Genomic DNA, 24,988 nt, shown 5'->3' on the forward strand with positions numbered 1-24,988 from the left:
TTGTATTTTATCACTTTACAATGTTACTTTTATAGTTCAAGCCATTTTGCCAGAATTGTATAGCCTTAGACCAGGGGTAGGCAAGTTCGGTCCTAGAGAGCCGCTGTCCTGCAGAATTTAGTTCCAACCCTAATCAAACACATCTGAACAAGCTAATCAATGTCTTCAGGATTACTAAGGCTATAGGCAGATGAGGTTTTTTTCAGTGTTGGAACCAAACTCTGAAGGACAGCGGCTCTCTAGGACCGAACTTGCCTACCCCTGCCTTAGACTACACAATATTCAAATAGTTTGAAGACAAGTAATTGGGGAAATAAACTGAGGATCTGATTTAATATTATATTTGACTGATTAATTGTTTGAACTTAAAGATCACTCATCTATACATCTTTTTTTCCCCCGCAGGACAAATGACATAGGATGAACACTGCTGGTCATCTCTGTCTGTCTGTGCTGTCATCCCTTTTTGCACTGGCCTGGGCTGTGGAGCCGCTGGGTCAGACTGCCCCCTGCTCCTCTCTGGTGGCTGGGGTTTTATACGGCTCCTTTTCGCTCAGGGACCTCTTTCCCAGCCCGTCGGCTCTGGCATCCGGATGCTCCTGGACTGTGGAGAACCCTGACCCCACCAAGTACTCCCTCTATTTCCGCTTCAATCGCCATGCCGGCGCCTGTTTAGCTTTTTCCCCGCTGGTGTTGCCCCTGGACCACTACCTCTCAAACCAGACCTGTGGCCCCCTAGACCAGCCCACCTTCCCCTCGGACTCTGAAACCGTTGAGCTCTGCATGGTCCCAGGACCCCACACCTTCCTGCAATTTGATAAGAACTTTGTCCAGTTGTGTTTGACTGCTCACCCCAGCGGAGACAGCGACAGCGAAGATGGGATGTCCGAGGGCCAGACCCCCTTGTCGGCGGAAACTCTGGACTTCCGGCTCGTAGAGGTTCTGCTCATCAATAATGAGAATTCGAGTCAGTTTACATGTGGAGTCCTGTGCAGATGGTTTGAAGAATGCTTGCACGTCGGCTCAGGCTGGGATGCCGAGAGCTGCAGTATCTCCCAGACGGGTTGCGTGTGTCCCAACACGGCCCCTCCGGTGTCCCTGCTGCCCATTGCACCCCACAACCACTCCTTAGACCCTAGCGCGAGCGTGTTGCAATCTCCACCTGACGATTGTTGCGTAACACAGCTGCATTCCAAGAACGGCGTCGCTATAGCACCGAGAGATGTCCGGCAAGGTAAGCCAGGATTCCTTTTGACCTGCTGCTAGCTTTTCCTTTTACAGCCTGTTTTATTAATATCAATTAAGCTGCTTTACAAGCTATTTTGTTTGATTGGGTAACCATGGGCTCGTTTTGGATCACAAACAAAGTGTTTCACTTTCAGCTTGATTTGATATAAAGAGCTCATTTTATATTTCAATTATTAGCCTCTAATTACAAAAGGGAAAGTAACTTTAAAGCACTTGGAACTGCCTCCAATGAGGATAATTGTTTGTGATAAAATGGTAATCACAGACTCCCCTTGGCTGCTCTGTTTGGTCCCGCTGATATAGGGTGAGTACCGGGGAGGCATGTGTGCTACTTTCTCTTACACACTGTGTCTCGATAAGTTTCTATAGTGACAAGTACTTTGTCAGTAGACACTGGCAAAAACATAGCCAGTAAGAACAATTTGGTGTTTATTATGCAAGGAATTCTGATTCTTGAATTAGATTGACTGAGTAGTGTTCCTTGAGTGCTGGTATTTTGTACAGCACTGGGACTGTTTTAATCAATCTGCTTGTCTGTATATTTTAGTAATGGAGTTTTTTCAGTGTCTCTTTCTGCAAGTTATATTGTTACTCCAGTAGGTGGAGAGAAATTACTGTGTTATTAGTGAGTCATTGAATCACCAATTCATTTAAAACCACTAATCCTTTCAGGGATGAACGAGTCAATAAATCACTAAACTGAATAAAACTACTGTTGCTCAATTTGGAATCGCATGGACTACCACACAATTCTAAGTATTTCTGGCATATAAAGGTATGGTAGAAGTAGTAAGACTAGTATACTAGTATGTGGTTCGTTTATAAGTGAAGTCTTTGAGTGACTCTTTGAATCAATTCCTTATAAAAACATAGATTCATTCAGGAACGCCACAATGGTGTGTTGATTGGAATTGTACGAGGGTTCAGGGTTCGTTTTTGGATTATTTGTTGGAGAATGGACAAAGTAATACATGTTGTGTCTATAATGTAGGTTAGGCTTCTTGATATTAACATGTTTATTGAGCTCTTGTTTTAAACCACAAATGTTCACTAGGCTATGTATTCAGTCGGTATAGTAACATAGTATCAGGCCAGGTGGCCTAGATCTGTCACTTGTTCCTTTTTGCTGGCGTCGTTTTGAGTTTTTGATATGAGGGATTAAGCTTCAGATTTGTAGGTGATGATTGAAGTATGTGTGTGTGTTCCGTTTGAGAGAAATGGAGAGGCAGAGTGTGTGTTGGTGCCTAAAAAGAAGCTACTAGAATGGGAAAGTGAGAATGAGAGGACGTGTATGAGCTTGTGTGCTTCAGTCGGGCTTTTCCTGGCTCGCTCTAGTGCCTCTCAGCTAAAACCACACTGAGTTCTCTCCTCCCTTGAGTCAGCATGCTGATTGGCTGTGCCAGACAGAAGGACACTGCCAATGTGCCTGTCACAGAGATACAGGCTTCTCCTGTGCCCGCATTAAACAGCCTTCTCCTCAAAGCTGACATTACTGACATTAAAACCAGCCAATTTCAAGCATGGAGAGTTGTTCTCTGGAAAGATGTTGACAGTATTTTTAGGTGAATATTGGGATATTCTTTTTTAACATAATTAGGCCACTCTGGAATAGAGGATATGTAGCTTCCCGCACAGTTATTTCAAATTATTCAAAAATATAAAAAAATAAAATAAATGCAGAACATCAGAGCACATAGGCATTTACAGTATGTCTCCTAACTACTAAATAATGTAATAATATATAGCCTACACGTATAATAATTAGATCCACTAGGATTCTGCATGTTTATCCAAATTTTTTTGCAAGGGGAAATCTATGGAAGCCTGTTTCCGCCACAGAATAAATTAGAACTTTGTAACTCGCAATTGCGAGTTTATATCTCAGAATTCTAAGAAAAAAGTCTGAATTGTGACTTATAAACTCAAAATAAAGTTTGAATTGCAAGATATAAACTTGCAAAAGTCATAATCTCACGACTCGACCTATTGCGCCCTGTATTATTCCCTGACGAGGGCACGCTCGGAACGGATGCACTGGCGCACAGCTGGCTGCGGGGCCGCAAGTATGCGTTTCCCCCAGCGGGCCTTCTTGCGCCGACCATGCGCAAGGTGAGGGAGGACGAGGAGCAGGTCATTCTGGTCGCGCCGTACTGGAAGGTAAGTCTGTTGGGAACCACGACCTGATCGTCAGGTTCCTGAGAGGAGCGAGGAGACTGAATCCTCCTCGCCCTTCTCTCGTTCCCTCTTGGGACCTCTCAGTGGTTTTAACTGCCCTGCAGAGTGCTCCCTTTGAGCCTTTGCAATCAGTGGAGTTTAAGTTCCTGTCAATGAAGACAGCGCTCCTGGTTGCATTGGCCTCCATCAAGAGGGTAGGGGACCTGCACGCATTCTCCGTTGACGAAGCGTGCCTGGAATTCGGGCCGGCCTACTCTCACGTGATCCTGAGACCCCGGCTCGGATATGTGCCCAAGGTTCCTACCACTCCCTTCCGGGACCAGGTGGTGAATTTGCAAGCACTGCCCCTGGAGGAGGCAGACCCAGCCTTGGCACTGCTCTGTCCAGTACGTGCTCTCCGCGCCTATGTAGACAGGACACAGTGTTTCAGGACCTCAGACCAGCTTTTTGTCTGTTATGGTGGGAAGCTGAAGGGAAAGGCTCTCTCCAAGCAAAGGTTGTCTCATTGGATAGTGGACACCATTGCTTTGGCATACCAGCAGCAAGGTCGACCGTGCCCCTTTGGTGTGACTGCCCACTCCACCCGGAGTGTGGCATCCTCTTGGGCTCTAACACATGGCGCCTCGCTAACAGACATCTGCAGAGCTCCAGGCTGGACGACACTGAACACATTCGCCAGATTCTATAATCTCCGAGTGGAGCCTGTGTCCTCTCATGTACTCGCTTCAACCAGCTAGTACTGGACCCGCTCAGGTGTCTTCGCTTGCTCGCCATTCCACTCCACGGACTGGATACGTTCGATATATTCCTCAGGTGAGCTTCCCCGAAAGCCCTGAGTTCCTCCAGCACTCCTGATGTCGGCGCCAGTGTCTATTGCCCCCCCCCCCCCCCCCCCCGGGTTGGCAATAATTGCATATTTCCTCTAAATTATGGGATATGCTCTCCAGTGTACCTTGGTATTCTTGTGCTAAATAGGAGTCTTTCGTCCGTGCCAGTCTCACGACAGGGATCTCTGACTTATGTAGGGCACTGGAAGACAGTCGTGAAGGTGGCATGATTAGACTGGTAACCCCATTCGTCGTCATCCGACGTAACTCGGAGTGACAACGAAAGGGAACGTCTCGGTTACGTATGTTATGTCTTCCTGCCACTTTCCGTTGTACCGCGGGGATCGCCTGAGCTCAGTCTTGGCTCCTCAGCAAAGAAACATATCTGCATGTTGCCAGCGTCTTCCTTTTATACCCACGAGGTAGGGCGGAGATACTCTATGCAAATTCCGCAGACCCATGGCATTTCTTTGGCATTGGCTCGTTTTGTAATACTCAAAGTTGTTAGGCTTTCTAAGCGAAACCCCATTCATCATCATCCGACGTAACGTCTCCGTTCCCTACTCAGGGAACGAGGGTTACATTAGTAACCTAGACGTTTTCCCTCATTAAATTTTCATTTGTAATTAATCACTTTTGAAAATATGATTAAAATAATATATACTCACATGAAAACAAGTAATGAGATATGTGTGTCATATCTATCACCTAATAAAAGCTTTTTATTTTTACATGGAGCAGGTCTTCTCATTAGAGCCACCATATTGAAATCACATGACCACTGACAAGCCAAATACAAATTTTACTTTACCTTAGTAACCCATATAATATTGAACGAGTTACTAGAGCATGTGTACCAACAAGTGTACCAATATTCTTGTTGTGAATATTTAAAAATATTCACATTTGTCTTTTATATATAAACTATCTTTTTTAAACCGTTCCACTTCCACAATTACAGAATCTACTTGTTTTATGTGTACACTTTTTTGAAAGACAAAATTGGGCCTTCATATGTTGAACTACAATTAAATAATTTTGTTTAGATGTGAGAGGAAACCCACCACAGACAAATGTGTTTTGGTGAACTGTCACCATCCCTTGGTGTGCAAATGATTTAATTACAGGCATGTTATCTGAAGGCTTATATGGACTAATTATTTAATTGTCTTCAGGCTTAGGTATTTCTAGCTCATCTCTAGATCAGAGAAGACAATCCCTATGCTCAAAGCCCATGTGAACATGGAGCTTCTTTCTCCTGTGTGTAGGCCTAAATACCAAGTGCCGCCGCCTCAAGATGGGGTTGACAAAGGCTGAAAAAATCCACATACTGTTACAGAACATCATATTTTTTATGCTAGGGTTGTAGCTAATAGAGGCTAATTGGTGTGGTTGTATGTGTGTGATGTTGATCTAGTTTTATGTAGACTGATATCAGCTCCCAGCCAGAAGCCAGATCGCCATGCTGCATTATCTAGAACGCTTGAGTTAATGTTGATATAATTATGCTTTGATTACAATCATTAATGTGTTTTTTCTTTTTTTTTGTAAGCGCCTTGTGCGTTGTGCATTTATGGAGATCCCTGTCTGATTCACATAAATAGTGAAAGTTGAATGTTTTCGGCTGTGTCTATGTTTATAAACAGCATACATATCTGTAGTGAATGCCCAAACTGACTTAAATAAATACAATTGCTGGAGTTAATATAAACATACTGGCATACATAGGTGTTTGTAGGAGGAATTTAATAATGTCTGACAGCTAATTTGCTCTGTCTTTTCTCAGTGGTTTTAGTTTGTAGTCTTTCAAATTTTCCAGAATTTCGATTATGTGACTTTATATCTTACAATTGCAACTTTATTTCTCACACAACGCAACTTTATATCTCAGAATTGCGACTGTGTTTCCCACAATTGCGACTGTACTTCCCACAAAGTGACTTTTTTTATCTCACACTAAATACAGGTGTAAACGGGGTTTAAAAACGTTGTGAGCTTGTAAACTTGTCGAAAACGCGTTCGATCGGATTGCTTTCGTATTTTAGACGCTCATGTGGTCAGATGCATTCAAACTAGAGATGCGCGGTTGGCAGTTATAGCCAACTCCGTGGATAAACCGCGGATCGGGCGGATGACGTGACGGAAAAATTTTTTTTAATTAAATTCGGGCGGATGGCGGGCGATTTGTAATCTCGCGGCTGTCCTCGGCAGCGCCTTGTATCAGCGGATGGCGGGCGGGTGCGGTTTTGAAAATTGGTCAAAAACGTTGGTGCGGATGAATGGCGGACGGATGATGAGTTTTGTGATGCGGTTGCGGATGAAATGATAGCCCATCCGCGCATCTCTAATTCAAACAGCCACAAAAGACAGTCTCTTTGAGTTGACAGAGTAACTGGTTTGGTGGTCTCTGAAGTTTGTTCAAAACCCCTGCTATTTGTCATCAGAAATATAGTAGGCGGCTGCTGCTTTGCTGAATTACATGCAGAGAAGCCAGCTTGGGTCATTGTTTGAGTTGTGGCTTTTTGTGTTGATTTCCTGTTAGTCTGAGGGGAATATTGTTTCTTTCTTTGGATTTTGACTACACTGCATTTTTTCTTCTTTCCAGCTGGCATTCTACCACACTGTCTGTAAGATCATTGACATACGGAAAGGCTAATGAGTACAAGGTGAAATATAACAGAGGTTATATGAAGCATGAAAGACTTCATTAGACTCTATTACTATGAATTCATCTGGGTGTGTTTCTCTGAATTCTTAAAATACTTCTTTGGTAATTGTGATGTTTCAGGTTGTAGACAGTGGAGTAAAGGAGTAGCATTAGGGCTAAAACTAAGGGTTATTGTACAAATAATGATTGATAGTAAATAAGTCATTTTGGCCCTAACTAGCTGGCAGCATTGCTACATATCTATTAGCATAACAATATCTGTTCCAACACATATTCTAACTTTTCCTGGTAATAAGCTGCTAGCAGTGTAGCATGTGTAGCATGACTAAATTGTTATCATTGCCAAATTATAAATTAGGCATACCACATTTTTTCAGAACGAGTCTGATACCGATACTTATATGTTTGGTACTAGCCCATACTGATAGCTGTATTTTAATTCAATTGGTCATTTTTGAGATACCAAAAGAATATGAATCATATTAGTTGGCTTTTTGTTTGTGTGTGTGTGTGTGTGTGTGTGTGTGTGTGTTTGTGTTGCCTTGTAAGGCTAAATGTTTAAAACAGGGAATTGCTCAGTGACTTGCAAAATAGTCTTAAAAACCAACATGAAAAATAATTGTGAGAAGATTGTGGATCATGATACTGCCTGAAAATAATAATGCTAGTATATTTTTTCCCATATCGCCCACACCTACTTCAGCATCATAATAGAAATAGATTTAGTCCAGCAGGTTAAACGATACTGAATGTCAGCTGACAAAAATCTCAAAGAATTTCAGTGCAAAAAGTTCTTCCCATGCTTAGCTCTTGTCAGAGATAGCAGGTTGCCTTCACCACCTGTGCAACAATTAATTTTCCCAAGGTACTGTTATAGCTTCATAATGGCTGGCAATTTCTCTGCTAGAGATAGCTAGTGACTTTGGCGACACAACTGCCATTACAAAAGGAAATAAGATGGACTGAAGGCTATGCTAGTCGGACTAGTTTTATTAACTTCAGTGCCCACACACTCTCATAGTTGCACACTTTCTGTCTCTCTATTTGGACTTGAGCCTTTGAATCAATATAAGTCACTCCTCTCTGAATAATAATTGTGCTTCTGTGTGTGCTTGTGCCAAGAGAGACTCACAAACTGTTAGAAGCCTCCCAGAGTTTCTGCAAAACTAACAACTTGGGGACACACATTTAGCAGAGCGTTATGGGAAGGACAGCTGATTTTGTGTGCGAGTTCCAATTTTTTATTCCACATGGAATATGTGCATGCATTTCCTTTGCTGGTTGTGATGGAATGGGACTTACTGTATATTTGGTAAAATGTAGTGTATTTGTAGCTGAAATCATTCATAATGATTTGTATTTGATAATATATAATAATTATTTCATATACATTAAAAAAAATATTGAATAATTTAATGATTAAATTAAATAAATATTTCAATATATTAAGTCTGACGGTATCAAGCTATAAATTCTGTAGTAATCTGTCGATTTGAGCAATTCTGCAGGTATGAATACCATACATGAATAGTGTTATAAAAGCATTTATTTAGAGTATTTGTGTGCTCTTTGAAAGCCTATCTGCAGGTGGTATTTGTGAAGCTGTGTGTATGTGTATATTATGTGGAGCTGGGCAATGCCGAGGCGAGGCTGAAGTGTTGTTGTTAGAGATTTGTTAACAGTGGCAGTTTCATCATGATGGATGGAGGTGTCTTCTCAGTTCTGGTTCCGCTGCTGATCTGAACTGCAGGGGCGGACGGAGGAAGGAGCGCGCTCTGCGATCCGAGTCCAGCTTTCCCCGGCCTTCTGTCCACACTTGGTTCCCCTTGACCAGAGAGAGCCAGTAGGTTAAGATGAGGGTCACTGCTGTTTTCTCTTGCACCTTTCAGCTAGGTGTTGTAATCCTTACTTTGGCCTCCTTTTACTTTTGCTTTTGACTTTTGCTGTTCCCTTTCACACTCACCAGGCAACGTAAGTCTTGTACAGAAGTTAGATCTATTTTACTTAATTCGATTTAGGGTAAACCAACATCAATTCACTTGTGGTATTGTAAGATTTTTTTTTTTTTTTCAAAATGCCTTACATTTGAAATAATAAGTGCTTTGGTAAAAGGGAATGTAGATATTTTTAAACATAATTTGTCTCCATTTTCCCCCCGCCTTGTCAGATTTAATTAAATAAACTCTAGAGCTTGATTCGATAGACATTTATTTAATATAATTTAATAAACATTCAATTATATATATATATGCTGCCATGCTGAACGGCCTATTAAAGTCAGGTTTTACTTTTCATTTCTATGCACTGCTGACTTATAATTACCACTCTAAATTATGTAAGAGACAAATAAATTATAGAAGTGAAAACATGTCACATGTGTGTAAAACAGTACCCCCTTTATGACACTATCCCTAGTTACGTGACCTACATCCAGATATCCTCATCTTTCAGCTTATTGTGCTAATTCTAATATCAAACACTCAATGTTTGTTCAGAGATGGTAGATCTTCAAAGTTAATAGTCTAGGATCATGCTCCTTTTATCCGTCTTCATTTCTTGGCCTCATTGACGAAGTGTTCAGAGACATAAGTATAATTCCACTTCATTGTGTAGACTTAATATGTAATTACATAGTTAAATACCCTACATCCATGTAAAATTGCTCGAAAGCAACAGCCCGTGCATCCAGGAAAATAAGCTTTTCCAAGCACAAAGAGCTGTAGGTAGTCTTGGAAAACGAAAAATCCCTAGAGAACACTGACTTGTTCTCGTTCTGTTCTTCAGATTTGTTTCTCAGTCTCTCAGAGCTGACTTTCAGGGATTGTAATGTTTGAGGAAGCTTTAATTGCTTGGTTAATCTGATCTGTGACTTAAGACTGATCTGCCTTAATCTTGAGGTTTCTGGTGTGACAAATGTCAGGAAGCTAGCCAGTTGATGGTTCCCAAGAGCAGAAAATGTGATCTTATTGTTTACATCTTGTGGCTATACTTTTGCAATGTTTGTATTTTAATGTTTACAAAACGTCTTCATTCAATTCAATTGTCTCACTCTTCAAGTGGCTCACTGTATCCTAGATTTGTTTATAAGAAAGGACAAGCTGAAAGTAATATTTGTAGTTATCAACATTGTGCCTCAATTGTTGTCAGTTTTACTTTGTACTGAAACCGGAATTTTACTTTGAATTCTTTAATTGTTTATGTCAATCTCTCTATTTCAAACTCCAATAACCCTTTGGTTGATTTTAGGTAAAAGGTGCCCTTGTGATGTATTGTCATCAATATGTTGTCAACCAACAAATGCAACAAAGATCGGCTCATCAGTTTCTACTCAAATGGAACTTGCCGTTCAATTATTGATTTGGCACACATGACCTGAGAAAGGCAAGTAAGTGCTTCTGGATTTTCTCGTGTTGATTCGTTTTGAGAAATTCATTGGCCCATGACACTTTTGTGCCATACTTTCGTCAACCCATCTCATTGCGAATCATTCAATTCAGACAATCTCCAACTACAAGAGGACTTTCAAGCTTCCAATGCCTCCTCTTAAGTACTTTTGAGAAAAACACGAGCGGCATAAAAAAAACAAAAAAAACATGACAGCTCCTCCATCCATCCTTAGGTCTGCCATAGGCGGTGCTCAATCGCAACCGAGTGTCTGTCCATCACTGTTTCTGTGCACGGTGGGAGGAAAAAGGGCTGTCCAAATCTTCAAAAGTGGACCCTTCGAAAGCCTCCTCCTCATGCTGTGAAGCTGTCTGCTTGAAAGACTTGTCTTTGTGCTGCTCCCATGCACGAGAGGAGCATCGATCAGAAGAGGTTGTCATTAAACTTGGCACTGCACTTTGTCTATTTTTGGTATCATGACAGAGGTTTGGGCGGTGTGCAGGGGCCCGATGGAGAACCGTCGTTAATCATTAAAGTCATGGCGCTGCGCTGTGGCTCACACAGAGCGCTAACTGATGCACTATACAGTACGTGCACTGCACCAACATGCATGCACATATTTTAAACAAATGACCAGGTGAATGAAACCAGCCTCTGAAATTCAGAGGGAATGCAGTTCTGTTCATTGCGGTTGTTCTCTGCTATTCACTTTAAAGACTGTGGGCAAAGTCACAGAGGAAGAAAGACAGATAAAAGGAGAGAGAGAGGTTGATGGAACCCTGTAGGGTCTTGGTCTTATATATATATATATATATATATATACACAGAGAGCTCTACTCCAGAGGCCTGACTCACATGGGGGGTGTTATCTAGCTTTCTTTGTCGTCCCTTTCTTCTTCGCTTCCCCATGCATGGACTTCTTTACTGTTCCATAGCAAGAGATATTCAAACTGTTATTATGCTTCCAGTGTCTTTAAAATTAGAGTCGCAAACAGTGCTGTACAATAGTGCTATTATAATGTCTAGCTGTAAATGTTCTCTGCCTCTGAGGTAGAAATCGCACATTAGCTGGTGTATTACCGTTATTAATTTAATCATAACATTTAATCATACCCACCACTGCCTTTGCAGTAAATCAGCAGTTACAAAAAAGAAATCCTAAAATAAGATGTTTTTGTACCTCTGAGAAGAAAATTTGAATCCATCTTTGGCTCTCATTCCCGGTCATGCTTGTTCAACCAGCTTGGGTTTGGGAAGTATAAGACCCACACACCTCAAGCTGTCACTGTACAACACTCCATACTCTGAATCAGAACACCATAACCACCATCTTTGGCAGGAGGACTTGTTTGGACCAGGATTTGTTTGGGTTTCACACTGAGCTTTTCAGAACAGACTGCAGTCGCAAACACTCTCAGATTCAGACCAAACGGACATATGCCTTCATTTTTGAGCAGCAAGAACCAGTCTGGCTAGTTGTAAAACACTTTTTTTTTTTTTTTTTTTACTGCAGTCATAATTTCGAAATACTATGAACTAATATTGATGTGTCACGATGGTTGACAACCAACTGATCTGCCTCCATCCAATCAACAACAAATGGGTAGATCAAGCTCCGCCCTACAATTGGTTTCACTTAACTGTAGGGTAGGCAATTTCAGAGAGGCTAGCTATACCGAGCTAGCTTTAAAATCATAAGATCCCATCCTCCTTTCAGAGTGTCTGTAAAGCCACGCCTCCTCCAAAACACATGAACGCTCACAGCCAGAAAATCTGCAAAGCGTCACGTGAGACAGTGTTAGATTACCTCCTGTCTCAAAGCACATAACATTAAAATAATAATGAGTCTGTAAACAGATCGGAGTAGAAAATCATGGGTTGCCATCTTGCAATTACGGATATGGCATGGCGTGAACTAGGTTCGGTACATACCTCGGTTTTGATGTCAGGGTTCGGTATGGTTCGGTACAGCAGAGGGAGTGAAAATTAAACATAAAATTACTTTTTTTTTTATTAAACAGTGGTTTACTGAACAAATCGTGTCCCTGTCTTTAATATCCTTACTTGCACATTACTATAATATTAAAGGTTAACAACAGAGTCCAAAGTTAGAGATTATACGAACAATTGTTTTGGTTCTGAGACTTCCTCAGAATATATATGTAAAAAAAAAAAAAAAAAATATATATATATATATATATATATATATATATATATATATATATATATATATATATATATATATTATGTATATATACAATAATATAAAATATTGTCTAACCTACCTTTAAATATATGTCACAATCAGTGGCGGCCTGTCAATAGAGTTCCAGAAATATACATGTATACAAAAATGAAATAAAAAATAAAATAGTTTACTCATATGATATGCGTGTTGGTAGTAAGAGCCTCAGCATTTAATACAGACTGTCTTTAATCGGTTAACTATTTTCTGTTTTTCAATATGTTTCATGCGGTTCCATGGGCGAGGGACACCGGACAAATGGATGTCTATCTGAGTCCTTAAATTTTCGGTCAGCATGTGACCTGAAGCTGGTCTATCTGATTGGTTCTCATCACCTATCATTCAACTCTAGCCTCTTGGCCACTACTGAGAGTGCGCAGGCAACTCTGCCAAAACCTTGCTTGGCTGATCACTTTTGTAGAGATAATGGCAGCAGTTAAACCAAATTCTGTCAATGATTTACAAAAAAAAAAAAAAAAAAAAAAAAACCTTTCACAAGGCTGGAAGAAAAAAAAAAGGATAAAGGATCTTGGACCGGCCCAACCTGATTTACAAATCCAGCAGCAGGCCAGTGACAGAGGACAAGCTACACCCGGAGCTTCACCCGCGTGTGTTATGAGAAATGGAGGTGGCTGGCTGGATGTGATGTTAGCAATGCCCTTTTTTTGCTTTCCCTGACTTTTATTTCAAAGTGTCGGCATTGAAGTTTTGTGGACAACAACGAGGGGTAAGAGACCTCAAAAATCTCTCTGAAATGTATTTGTATTTATTTTCGCCCCGCCCCCCCAAAAAATAATTATCACCAGCCACCACTGGTCACAATATGAAGAAAAATAATAGCTACTTCCATTACATTGAAACTAAAAGTCAGATTAGTGGACTAGTTATTCAGCAAACCCACCGAATGCTTTATTTTTAAAAGTGTTGCTTTGGACATCCCTGTTATCTAATCAATGGCATCGGCAGCTAAGATCAACCCATGAAGCAGGCATGTTTTTGTATTGTGACTTTGCTGCTAGCATTCATGCTGAATGTGCAGCAAGCGACAGTACGGCCAAAGCAGAAGCACCTGAATGCACAACTTCCCATTGGGCACCAATTACTGCTGCAGCCTGAATCAGTCACAATCCTCATTAATGTGTGAAATCGGGTTCAGCTCAAGGGACCGTAAAGGCTCTCCTGTGCGCCCCCATGTTTCCCGGTGTGAAGCAGCACCGCTGTTAATTAGAGCCCTGTCCTGAGCCGAGCCCTGTGGGAGCTGAGAGTGGATCTCTGTGCTCTTAAAATCTGACATTGAATTCAGCCATGAGGTGTGTAGCATTGATAATCCAGCTGGACTCTGGGTTTTAAGATAGTGTCCGTCCACATGGTCTGTTTCTGTTGTTCCAAATGCAGGCATATACAGGGCCCCTGTGCCTTTTTTGCATTTATTTGTTAGGGGCCAACTCCAAGCTCCGAACGTTATTATTCTTCTGGCTGGGAGTCTGTTGCAGCCTCTAGAAGGATATGCTAAAAAGGTGTGAAATTTGGCAATGCGGATATAATTAATCTCAATAACCTTTAATGCAATGTTGGTGCCAGTCTCTCATGCCCTCTAGCGCCACCAACAGTTCAAGTTAAATTTTTAGCTAACTTTTGAACTACATTGCATAGAAATTAAATTGTTGACTTGAGGGTTTGCATTTCTGCCTGACTACATTACTCGCAATTTTGAATTTTGCAGAACGCCTCCGACAGCTTTCAGCGATTTAATCCCCGAATTTGCCTCAGATCATATTGAAACCATGCCTGTCAAAAGTTTTTGATACACTAAACTTGCTATAACACATTCATAAATTAGAGGACCCCATACAGAAAGTGAGGCTTTATCCTCACAATGCTTTGACGTATTGAAATGAAACTTTAAATATATCACCTATTTACCTAGTACCTGAGTGTTTAATTTATATAGCTATAGCTTAGAATCATTTTAAAGGCATGAACACCAATGGTGCAGGACCCTCTTGAAACTGTCTTTTCAATTTAGTTTAGTTTTCAATAAGTTGACTTTTATGTTCTTTTTTTTTAGCTTTGGTTTTGTATTTTAGGGGCTGTAAGTCAAATAAAATTTTTCACACTGTTAATTAACACTTTGTAAATACAGTTTGATGTTAATGCCAGTGATGTTTTCATGTTTCAAGCAGGAAATGAAACAAAAAGTTGGTGTAATTGGTAAACACTCAATTAACTGCCATGACCATTTAAATATGAAAACTCTACATATATATATATATATATATATATATATTTTTTTTTTTTTACAGACTCTGCAAATTTTTTGTCTCCCAGCCACGTCACATTGAATTCAGTGTTGTGTCTGTGCCTGTGTCCTTAGCACCTTTCACACTACGCGTTGATCCCGGGAAATTGCCAGAACTGTGTGAACGCAAACACGACCCGGGATTGATGCCGGGTCACAAAAAAAATGTTGTAATCAATGCCGTGTTCTAATGATGGCGCTGAAGCCGGGATTGTCCGCCAGCGTGAAACGGTACGTAATGCACTAGTTTATGATCGAATCAGAGAAAAAAAATGCACAAGCATGGTTGTGAGAGCAGGGTTGCACAAGCATTCGAGAGAGAGAAATCGCAGCTCATAAGTAAACTATAGACGCTGTGAGACATTACATGTCACATCGATGTCACGTGTCTTTGCGGGATTTTTACGGCTTGTGTGTGAACGCACTCTCTGATTCCGGAAAATCACTGGCAGTGTGAATTAACCAAAATCAAACGAACCCGGGTCAAATCCCAGGTAACTTTATCCGTGTATTTTCCGGAATCTCTGTGTGAAAGGGCTCTTGTTAGCTAGCTCTTTTTGTTGCATCAGAAGTAGAGGAGCACAACAGATGTTTCATGTCTTGCTATCCCTGAGATCCCCCCCTCCACCCCCACCCCCCTCTCTCTCTCTCTCTCTCTCTCTCTCTTCCTCAAGAGATATGATCAAGGTGGTAAAGAGCCAATTATATGGGTCACAAAGAGATGTCACTCTCCACCTGGGGCAAGGTGTGCCAGAGCACACACAGATGGAGGGCCACCCTCAGAGCAACTTTAACCAACACTTTCAATTACCATTTTTTTTTCCTATAGGAAACCAGTTTGTTTTCCGTATACATGGAGGAAGAGTATTTTTATGCACTTCATAGTCTTTTGAACAAATGATTGGCTTGAGCGTCTCAGTTCAGATCTGCCAGTCACAACACAGAGACACTGAAACAGCTGCTTGAATCACTCTTTTGACAGCTTCTCCAGTGTTTGTCATTGTGAAACATTGGAGATTGAAATGCACATCTTAACATCCTCAAACATTAATTACTGAACCCATCCGAGTTCATAATTAAAGCTATATCCTAATTAAAGCTTTCCCCCGCACATTTGTTATTATTAATAATAATAATAAAAAAAAAATACTTTTTTATTTTTACTTTTTATTGTTACATTTTTTTATGTCATATTATATTGCACACACAAGCATTATATATAAAATGAATATTGATAGATGGATAGATGGATGGATGGATGGATGGATGGATGGATGGATAACATCTGTATTACAGTTTTTTTTTCGATTGCTAAACGACAGTGAGCACAACTGGAGCTACATTTGCAAAACTCTAACTACAGTCTGCACTACCAACAGTCACCTGAGCTAAACAGTTCACATCACCTGCAAAACTCACTCCAAGCAACACAACTCTTAACACATGGCTCAAAACAGGCTCTCAGTGCAGCCAAACACTACACAACCCTCACTGAGATAACACACACTGTCCCTCAGAACACACTGAGAGTAAAAACACTAGCATCAAACAACAATACAGAAAATACAAACTTTTCATCTTTACAGTTTGAACAATTTCAGTGACTTCATACAAAGTAATATTTTCTTTAAAGAAAAGAGTGACATTCTTTCACATGATTTATTAAAATTTTTAGAACATAACAATTCGTTAAGGTAACTGAAAATTAGCAGTTTGCTTCAATAGTCTGTAGTAATTTACGGAATTACAGTAATGAGAAAAAAAAGATAGAAACTAAAAGTACATACTGTAATTCGAACAAATAACAAACAAGACACTGCTTAGCCTTTCAGTTGAAATTGCAGTCAGCAGTGTTTGAAAGGCACAAGGCTGAAATCTATTCTGTTTTGAATGTGTGGCTCACAGTTTTGACAGCAGTGTGTTAGCATTTGAACAACGTGCTGTAAATCCACAGTGTTATGCAGGTTGTGGTTAAAGTCATGGGATAAGTGTGTAGAGTTTTGAAAACTGTGTTCAAGCAATGAAAAACGAGCTAGAGTTTGATCCACATGAACTGCTGCTGTGCAGACTGTAGTTAGAGTTTTGCACATGTAGCTCCAGTTGTGCTCACTGTCGTTTAGCAATCGAAAAAAAAACTGTAACATTATTATCACTCTCTTTCTCATTGCCTACCAGTCTTACTTGAATTGAAATACTGTTTGACTCCTGTGGTCATTGCACCTGGAAATGAGATAGCAAGAATATTCCCTAGCTAATCCCCTGTAAAGAACCGCTGATTTAAATAACATCCAGGTGTGTTTAAATCCTTATTTTGTGTGTGTGTGTGTGTGTGTGTGTGTGTGTGTGTGTGTGTGTGTGTGTGTGTGTGTGTGTGTGTGTGTGTGTGTGTGTGTGTGTGTGTGTGTGTGTGTGTGTGTGTGTGTGTGTAAATAGCCATACCAACTGCATTAGCAATGTTTTTTTTTTTTTTTTTTACATGTTGTGTTTTTCTTGGTGTCCTTCTCCAGGAGTTAGTGAACGAACAAGTTTGCCCAGAGTGTGTAGGGGGAGGGCGAGCAGTGCGGCTGACTTTAATTTACTTTTCTCTGCGATAGGGAAGTTATCATTTATCTCATCCACAGGACCGAACTGTAATCCGTCAGGGGACACCAGTCCCAAAGCTCATGATTCAAATACACCCATGAAGATGTGTGTGTGTGTGGATTAATGGGAACAGAGAGAGAAGAGGGTAGTAATGAGATCTGGAAAGGATGAGGAGAAGTGGACACACTATTCTGCTGATCGCTATAGGGAACACCATAGTCTAAGGTGGTGGGTGCTAATTGATGTCTTCAGATTGGTAAAGAACTATGTAAATTGATTTATTAACGGTAGATAGGTGACAGGGATTTATTGGCGAAAGAGCTGGGGGAGGGGGGCACAGGCTGGAATTGATTTTGCATCTCTAACATGGGCACCATTTATCTGGGAATTCACATGTCCAATTATTATTTTCAAATGGGAATTATTTCATTTGAAAACAGACATATATATATATATATATATATATATATATATATATATATATATATATATATATATATATATTTTATTTGTTTGGTGATTCTAGTTATTGAGATCACACATTTGCATCAGCACAACATTGCATATTATGGAACAAATAATATGCAATGCACATTTTTTTTTTTAATGCCAAAGCCCCCTTAACAGCAGGAAATCAGTACAATTATGCAGTGTTTTTGTGTTGTTTTGTTTTGTTTTGAATGTTTTTTGCTTTGCTTTGTTTTGTTTTACTTGTTTTTGTTCTTTTTAAACTGGGTTGAAACAGAACGAAACAAAATACTTTTTTTTCTGTTTTGTTTGGTTTCAGGTTGTCAAAAGTATTTTCAAAGGTTTTTTTTAGTTATTGATTTTTTTCACTACATTTGTTGCATTTATTTTGTGACTTACTTATATTGTACGGTGCTATTAATATAATATGCAGCTGCTCACCGTGTTTATCTTCTGGCCCCTAATTTAATAACAAATGATCATTTAGACGGAAGTGAATCAATCAAAACTAACTTTAGCTGGAAAAAACATTTTTCAAGAACCACTATAAAACCAAACCAATCTCTGTTAGCTTAAATTATATGTTTATCTCTGTAAAGCTGCTTTGAAACAATCTACAATGTTAAAAGCGCTATATAAATGAGGATGACTTGACTTCTAGAAGGAGAGGAGAATCACAGACAGATAAGGTAGATATAGCAGATTTGAGAGGGGGCGGCAATGAGGAAAGGATAGTTACCCACTAGGACACACTCAGTAAGGTAAGGTAAGGTAAGGGTTGGTCACATCCAACTAAAGAGCTACGCCGCACTATGTCGCTTGTACCTGGATCTAGCACCACGGTTAAATAAGCTGACTTGACAATGTCACCACTGTTTTTCTGCTTTAAAATCTTCATAGAAATTTGGAATTTTGACCTAGAAGTGATCTGGCCCACAAGGAAAAGTACCCTTTTAGCCAGTTTAACCCTTAAAAGTAATGTTCAATCTGTCAGAAACATCCTTTTCATACATGCTAGCAGTCCGTTTGTTTGTTCAAAAAGGTACCGATAGTAGCGTGGCAAGTGTTTCTCGGTTTCTTGATTGCTGTATCCTCGACATCAGCCTTGGGTGATTGTTATTCCATGGGTCAGTGTCAAGAGACTGTTTTAAATGAAGCAGATGAATGGGGGAGGGCTAGGAGGAGAGAGTGAGAGAAAGATACAGAGTGAGGCGAAGAGAGCGAAATGGAGGGAGACAGGTCCCTTTTGATTGCTGTGGTAACGGGATTAGTATTCCGAGTCCATCAGTTCCATCTCAGCGTCTCTTTTGGCACTGAGGTCTTTTATGTGCTGCCTTCATTCTTAGAAGCTCACTTTCTAGCTACAATCCACTCTCCTCTGAGTTCAGATGCATACAGGCTTAGAGAGCTCAAGGTTGGAGGCCACTTCTGGCAGCCAGCCATCACTACTCTCGGACTGTGGTGAAGGACTTCAGGTTACAGTGTTTTCAATCACTCAAGGCAAAAATGTCCACTTTAAACTGCACAGGTAAACGATCTATGCTGTTTGGAGTCCTCCAAACAGCATAGATAGTTTACCTCTGCAGTTTAAAGGTGGCTGCGTTATCACCAGGATTTGGTCTATCACTCTGAAAAATGCTGTTCTTATCATAGAGAATCGTTATAGTGGGATGTTTCCCAGCATTCAAGCTTATGAGTAAAGATCAGGGCTGGCATGGAGAGAGCTGTGAACTGTCACCATTGTGTCCTTGAGTATAGGCTCTTAACCTCTGGTTGCTCCAGAGGGACTCTCCCAGTAACAACTGTGGAAGTTGTGAGTTTGCTAAATGTCTTAATTCAGCAAACAAGTGTTCAGTAAGACTTCTTAGGGTATTGCTAACAGTGTTAGCTAAATTGATTCAGTAGTAGCCAAAGGGTGGGATTACATGTCTCTTCCTTACTGCGGTTCTGTCATTCGGGACGATTACAGGTAACTTCACTGTCAGGGAATGTTCGTTTTGATTTAGTTCAAATAGATTATGAACTGCATTGTTTTATTGTTTTATAATGTTTCCTGGGGTGCACTTATAATTTTAGTATGCTTTTTACATACAAAATTGTCATAATTTAGAAATAAAAGGCATTTTTGCTGCCCTGATTTTAGCCTCTGATTTGAACGCTCTGTTTTAAGGGGCGTGTCTATTGTGAGACTTTAGTGTAAACGCCCACTGCTGTGATTGGCTAACATCTTTGCATATGAAATAGCTAGTATTACATGTGGAACTCGCTTAAAAACTCTTAGCACATTTTTACTATTATAGCTCTCAAAGTTAACCAATCGTGAAAGTGTTGATTATATCATGACATTTAGATCTATAGCATTATATTTAGATCGTGGCATGTAAGGTTGCAGTGATGAGCATTGTAGCTGATCACAGACATGTTGAGCGCATGAATGCAGTGATCTCGTCATTGCAACTCGATTTCTGCACACCAATGAATGTTTTCATAAATCACTTGTAAATGTTAGATATTCAATTAGCCTTAGGAAAGTGATTTTATTCCAGATACTTTTTTGTATCTGTAAATCATAAATAACATTGCAAACACAATGTACATAAGATATTTGTTGATTATAAACAAAGACTATAGATAAAAGGGACTGAGTTTTGGCGAGAGTCCAGAACTAAGTCACTGATAATCTCGCGCTATTTGATTGACAGCACCAGCGATTGTAAAGGGAGCGTACTTTGAACGCTTTCTTTATATATATATATATATATATATATATATATATATATATATAATTTAATCATAGTTTAAATAACATATTATTTTCATCCTACTATGAGAAACAATGTGAAGTTGACCGTTTATACACTGGTTTGATTTACTGACACAAAGAAAAAGAACATCGAACTGTACATGAATCATAGCATATCAGAAATCACTGGTCACAGATTATTGGCATTAGAATTAACACAGTTACTTACGTTGTTGCATTCCTACGAGTCCATATCATAAAAGTCTGTTTTCGGTTCTGAAACTTACAGGATATTCTTATATATAAAAAAAAAAACTCAAGGAAATTTTCATTTCTCAATTTATAACCCTTTTACGTAAAATGTGTCTCTGTGTACGTGCAATTGTGGCCCCTGCATCTGAAAACACACTCAACTTCACTAGTTTATTTCATTTGTCTGCTATAGTTTAGCAATGTCCAAAAGTGTGCATACTAGCATCTCATCTCTTTATTTATTTGTCTGAGGACTAGGGTTGGGTATCGGTTGGGTTTTATCCGATACCAGTACCTACTCAGTATTTTTTAAATGGTTCCGGTTCTTGAACCGGTTACTTGAGAAAACGAAACCGCACACACTTTGTCAAAAAATAATACCATTTTATTTACAGGGCCAAACTGGACAGAATATTTACTTAAATCTTTAAACAATATAAATAGAACATATGATAATAATAAATAAACCAATAAAAATAAAAATTCACATTTACATAATATCAAATAAAACAATATTGTATCAAACAATGTAATAATACTGGAGAATAATAGAGATTACTACCAGGGTAATCTAATGTCGACATGGCTCCAGGTTCCCATGTTTTGTCTGCTTGATCAAGTCATGTAAGTTATCTGGTCGTTGTACTAGTTACAGCAGCGCTTAGCTTGGCGAGTTTGCTATTTCGTTCCCACTGCATCTTAGCTACACAGCGTTGAGTGAACCTATGAAAGAGAACGTCTCTGGATACTGGTGTAACCTATGTTCTCTGAATAGGGAACGAGACCTGCGTTCGCTGCCAAGCTCCTGGCACTGCCGACAAGCTTCTTTTTTCTGCAGAGAAATCTGAGGAGCAGATGATGCGCGCGTGAGCGTCGAGGCGGCGCCCGCGCCATCAGCCAACACATAGGCGTGATTCTATATGGGCTTCAGACAATTGGCTAGGGCTGGGCGATATGGACCAAAAGTCATATCCCGATATATTTTGGCTGAATATCGATATACGATATATATCCCGATATTTTTTTCGCAAAGTGAGAGCAAATGTTCAGTCAAAGTCAAAGCCAAATATAGTCTTCACTGTATAAATTGTACATTGATTTGTATTAAAGCTACTATTAAAGTTCTCAGTCAAGAGCAGTGAGTGATTTCCTCTGTGTTTTTGTTGTTTTATTAACATTAAATAGATAGTTCTCCCAAAAATTTTAATTGTCATCATTTACTCTCTCAAGTTGTTTTAAACCTGAATAAGTTTCTTTGTTCTGTTGAAGTTAATTGGAAGAATGTGGGTAACCAAACAGTTGATGTACCCCAGTGATTTCCATAGTATATTTTCCCTATGGAAGTCAATGGGGACCCACATTCTTCAAAATATCTTATTTTGTGTTCAGCACAAGAAATAAATTAATACAGGTTTGGAACAACATTACAGTTGTTCAGGACAAGCAGCTGCATGTTTACTACTCGGGCTACTGTCTCTTTAAGACCTGTACACGACACATCTATACACGCATTTGGCAAGCAGATTTCTTCTGGTTTTTGCTTTCAGTTTAGACATAACCAACTTTCCTTATGTAAACTTGTGTGTTTTTGAGAGTATTAGCAAAATAAGACTCGAAAGATAACTTAGTCCAGTAACCAGGTGCTGTTTGTTAGGCAGGCTTTTAGTGCATGTGCGGGTGCATGTGGGTGTTCGCGCTCAGTAAAGCGCATGTTAGAACAGCGCATCAGCAGTGAATGACATGTTTAACCGGCAAGGCTTTAAAGCAAATGCAAATAATGAACTTTTGTGAACTCACTGAGCTGATGTGTCCCTGTTCCTCTGTGTTAATATTTGATGTGAGTATTTGTCGCGTTGTACACTAATGCTGTTGAGACAGAGGCGCCAGAACTGCTACTGATAGAATGCACAATATACTATATATTTCTACAAAAGCAGTCAGCAGCTTATTTGGAGCAAGGATCATAGCGCAAATTTGAACTATATCGATATATGCGATATGGTCTAATTCCATATCACATTTAAAAATATATCGATATATTTTTTTATATCGATATATCGCCCAGCCCTACAATCGGCACAGAGAGGGCGATCTGACGCATAATTTTACACTGATGCACGCAAATTAGTTAAAATCTCCCGGAACCAAGAGTGAGCGAGCGAGCAAGAGCAAGCATGCGAGAAAGAAGAGACTGTGCTCCAAGCCGTATAGTTCGCGCACGGCGGAGAGGGAGAGAGCGAGAGACCTTGCGCGCGTGTGCCTCATGAAGAGCATGTAAGACGGAGAGTCAGGCACTGAAATCAGGCACCGAAATGTTTGTTCTAATTCGGTCTGGTTACTACCGTTACGTCGGAACCGGTTCCCTATTGGCACCGCGTTTTGGTACCCAAACCTACTGACGACTGACCCCCAAAAAACTATCTGGAATAAAATCACTTTCCTAAGGCTAATTGAATATCTAACATTTACAAGTGATTTAACTTTCTTTTTTTGCTTTGTTTCATCTCAATAATGCTTTTCATTGACACACTGTAAAACACAATACTGTAGTGTGATTGTTGGTTTAACTTAAAGTAGATTACCTGTTTGCCTTACATTTTTAATTTCAATAAACTCAAAATTTTGAGTTAATACAAGGGAGATTTTCTGTTTAAAAATCCACTCATGGAGTCTTGAAATGCCTTGAAAAGTTAAAGAAACACCCATACAGGATATTTGTTTACATGTACTTTGTATATATAGTCTGGATACAGTGTTGTGTACTCGAGACTCGGACACGGTCTCGGACTCGGTCTCGAGACCATATTTTAATGGTCTCGGTCTTGTCATGGACTCGTGTGCTTTTTGACTCGGAATTGACTCGTACTCGAACATATTAGGACTCGGACTTATTCCCGAGTCCACTCGAGACCCATTCAAAATATGTCATGATTATTACTGTATGTTAATATTTCTCGTTTGATTGAAACGTCTTGCTGACATTCTTGTGCGCCACTGCGCATGACTTGAGACTAACGTTCGCGGCGCGCAAATGCAGCAGGACCCAGGTCAGATGTGATGTGGCCTCTAGCTCAACTATGTATTTAAAATGTCTTCCTTATCATCCATAATTCAGTTTGCATATAAGAGCCACACAGAATTCATGTGCAGTATGTTATGTGTAAGAGCACTAACTGATTGTAATAATTAAGTCATAATTTTAATAAAATTACCTTTACACCGCTATGTGGCCTTTTTACCATTACAGTTTATGATTCCATGGTATATTTGATTTACTGTTTGAGTATGGTGCCAATTTTATTTTTACCACCAAATATTTTACATATTCTTGAAGATATCTTTAGGTCTGGTTTCAGACCCAACCTAGGTTATCCAACCTCTCTGGTCTCGATCTCGACTCGAACTCGACTCTCTTTGGTCTCGGTCTCGACTCGCACTCGAACCTCTATGGTCTCGGTCTCGACTCGGACTCGACCCTCTATGGTCTCGGTCTCGACTCGGACTCGAGTGAGCTGGTCTCGACTACAACACTGTCTGGATAGTTCAGATTGCTCTTCAGCCGCTAGAAGAGTGTTTCAGAAAATAGTTTGAGAAGGTATTGAGTGGCACAGTCATCTTCTGCTTTTCATCAAACCATCTGTGTACCTTTCGCTCTAGTTAGACTTAGATACAAATTAAATCGTCTTCTAGAAATCTATAAAAATCACACCAAACCAGGTGAAATTGGCATGTTGAAACTCTCTGTTGGATACAAATTGGATCCCCCTGGATTATAGTGAGTAGGTTGGTACCAGCAAGGTTACTGATATAAAATGGGTTGTCCCTAACAATGTCTCGTTACGGTTGAGAGTTCAGTATTCAGCAACCTTCAGCTTGTTATGTGTCTGAGTGTCTACCCTGTGGCTTAATCAATACGTATAGCCTCATGTTGTCTATCTAAAGGCCTTCTTGGGGGAATAATAAAAGAATTGATCACATAATTGATCACATCCCAGATGGCAGCTGCACTTCATGTCTGGAAAGACAAATGGAAGATGGCTACATTAATATGGCTAGGTCAGTCCTGCATGTTTCGGTTAATTCCAGAAAACCTGAA

The 24,988-nt window shown here is 40.0% G+C and overlaps 1 protein-coding gene across 24 annotated transcripts in view; it reads left to right on the forward strand.

Moving 5' to 3' along the window:
- adgrb2 (adhesion G protein-coupled receptor B2) overlaps positions 1 to 24,988 on the forward strand; it is a 341,068-nt gene that overhangs the window by 74,688 nt on the left and 241,392 nt on the right. For all 24 annotated transcript variants that reach the window (XR_013190423.1, XM_077196041.1, XM_077196031.1 and 21 more), the window contains exon 2: positions 406 to 1,234. Coding sequence is in view for 23 of the 24 variants with exons in the window: in XM_077196041.1 (XP_077052156.1) it covers positions 421 to 1,234 (814 nt within the window). In the remaining variant the exon portion in view is untranslated. The remainder of the gene's footprint in view (positions 1 to 405; positions 1,235 to 24,988) is intronic.

This window comes from Siphateles boraxobius, unplaced genomic scaffold (genome assembly GCF_051911475.1).
Source record: "Siphateles boraxobius isolate OS27281-9 unplaced genomic scaffold, OSU_SipBor_1 35, whole genome shotgun sequence".
NCBI classification, from domain to species: domain Eukaryota; kingdom Metazoa; phylum Chordata; class Actinopteri; order Cypriniformes; family Leuciscidae; genus Siphateles; species Siphateles boraxobius.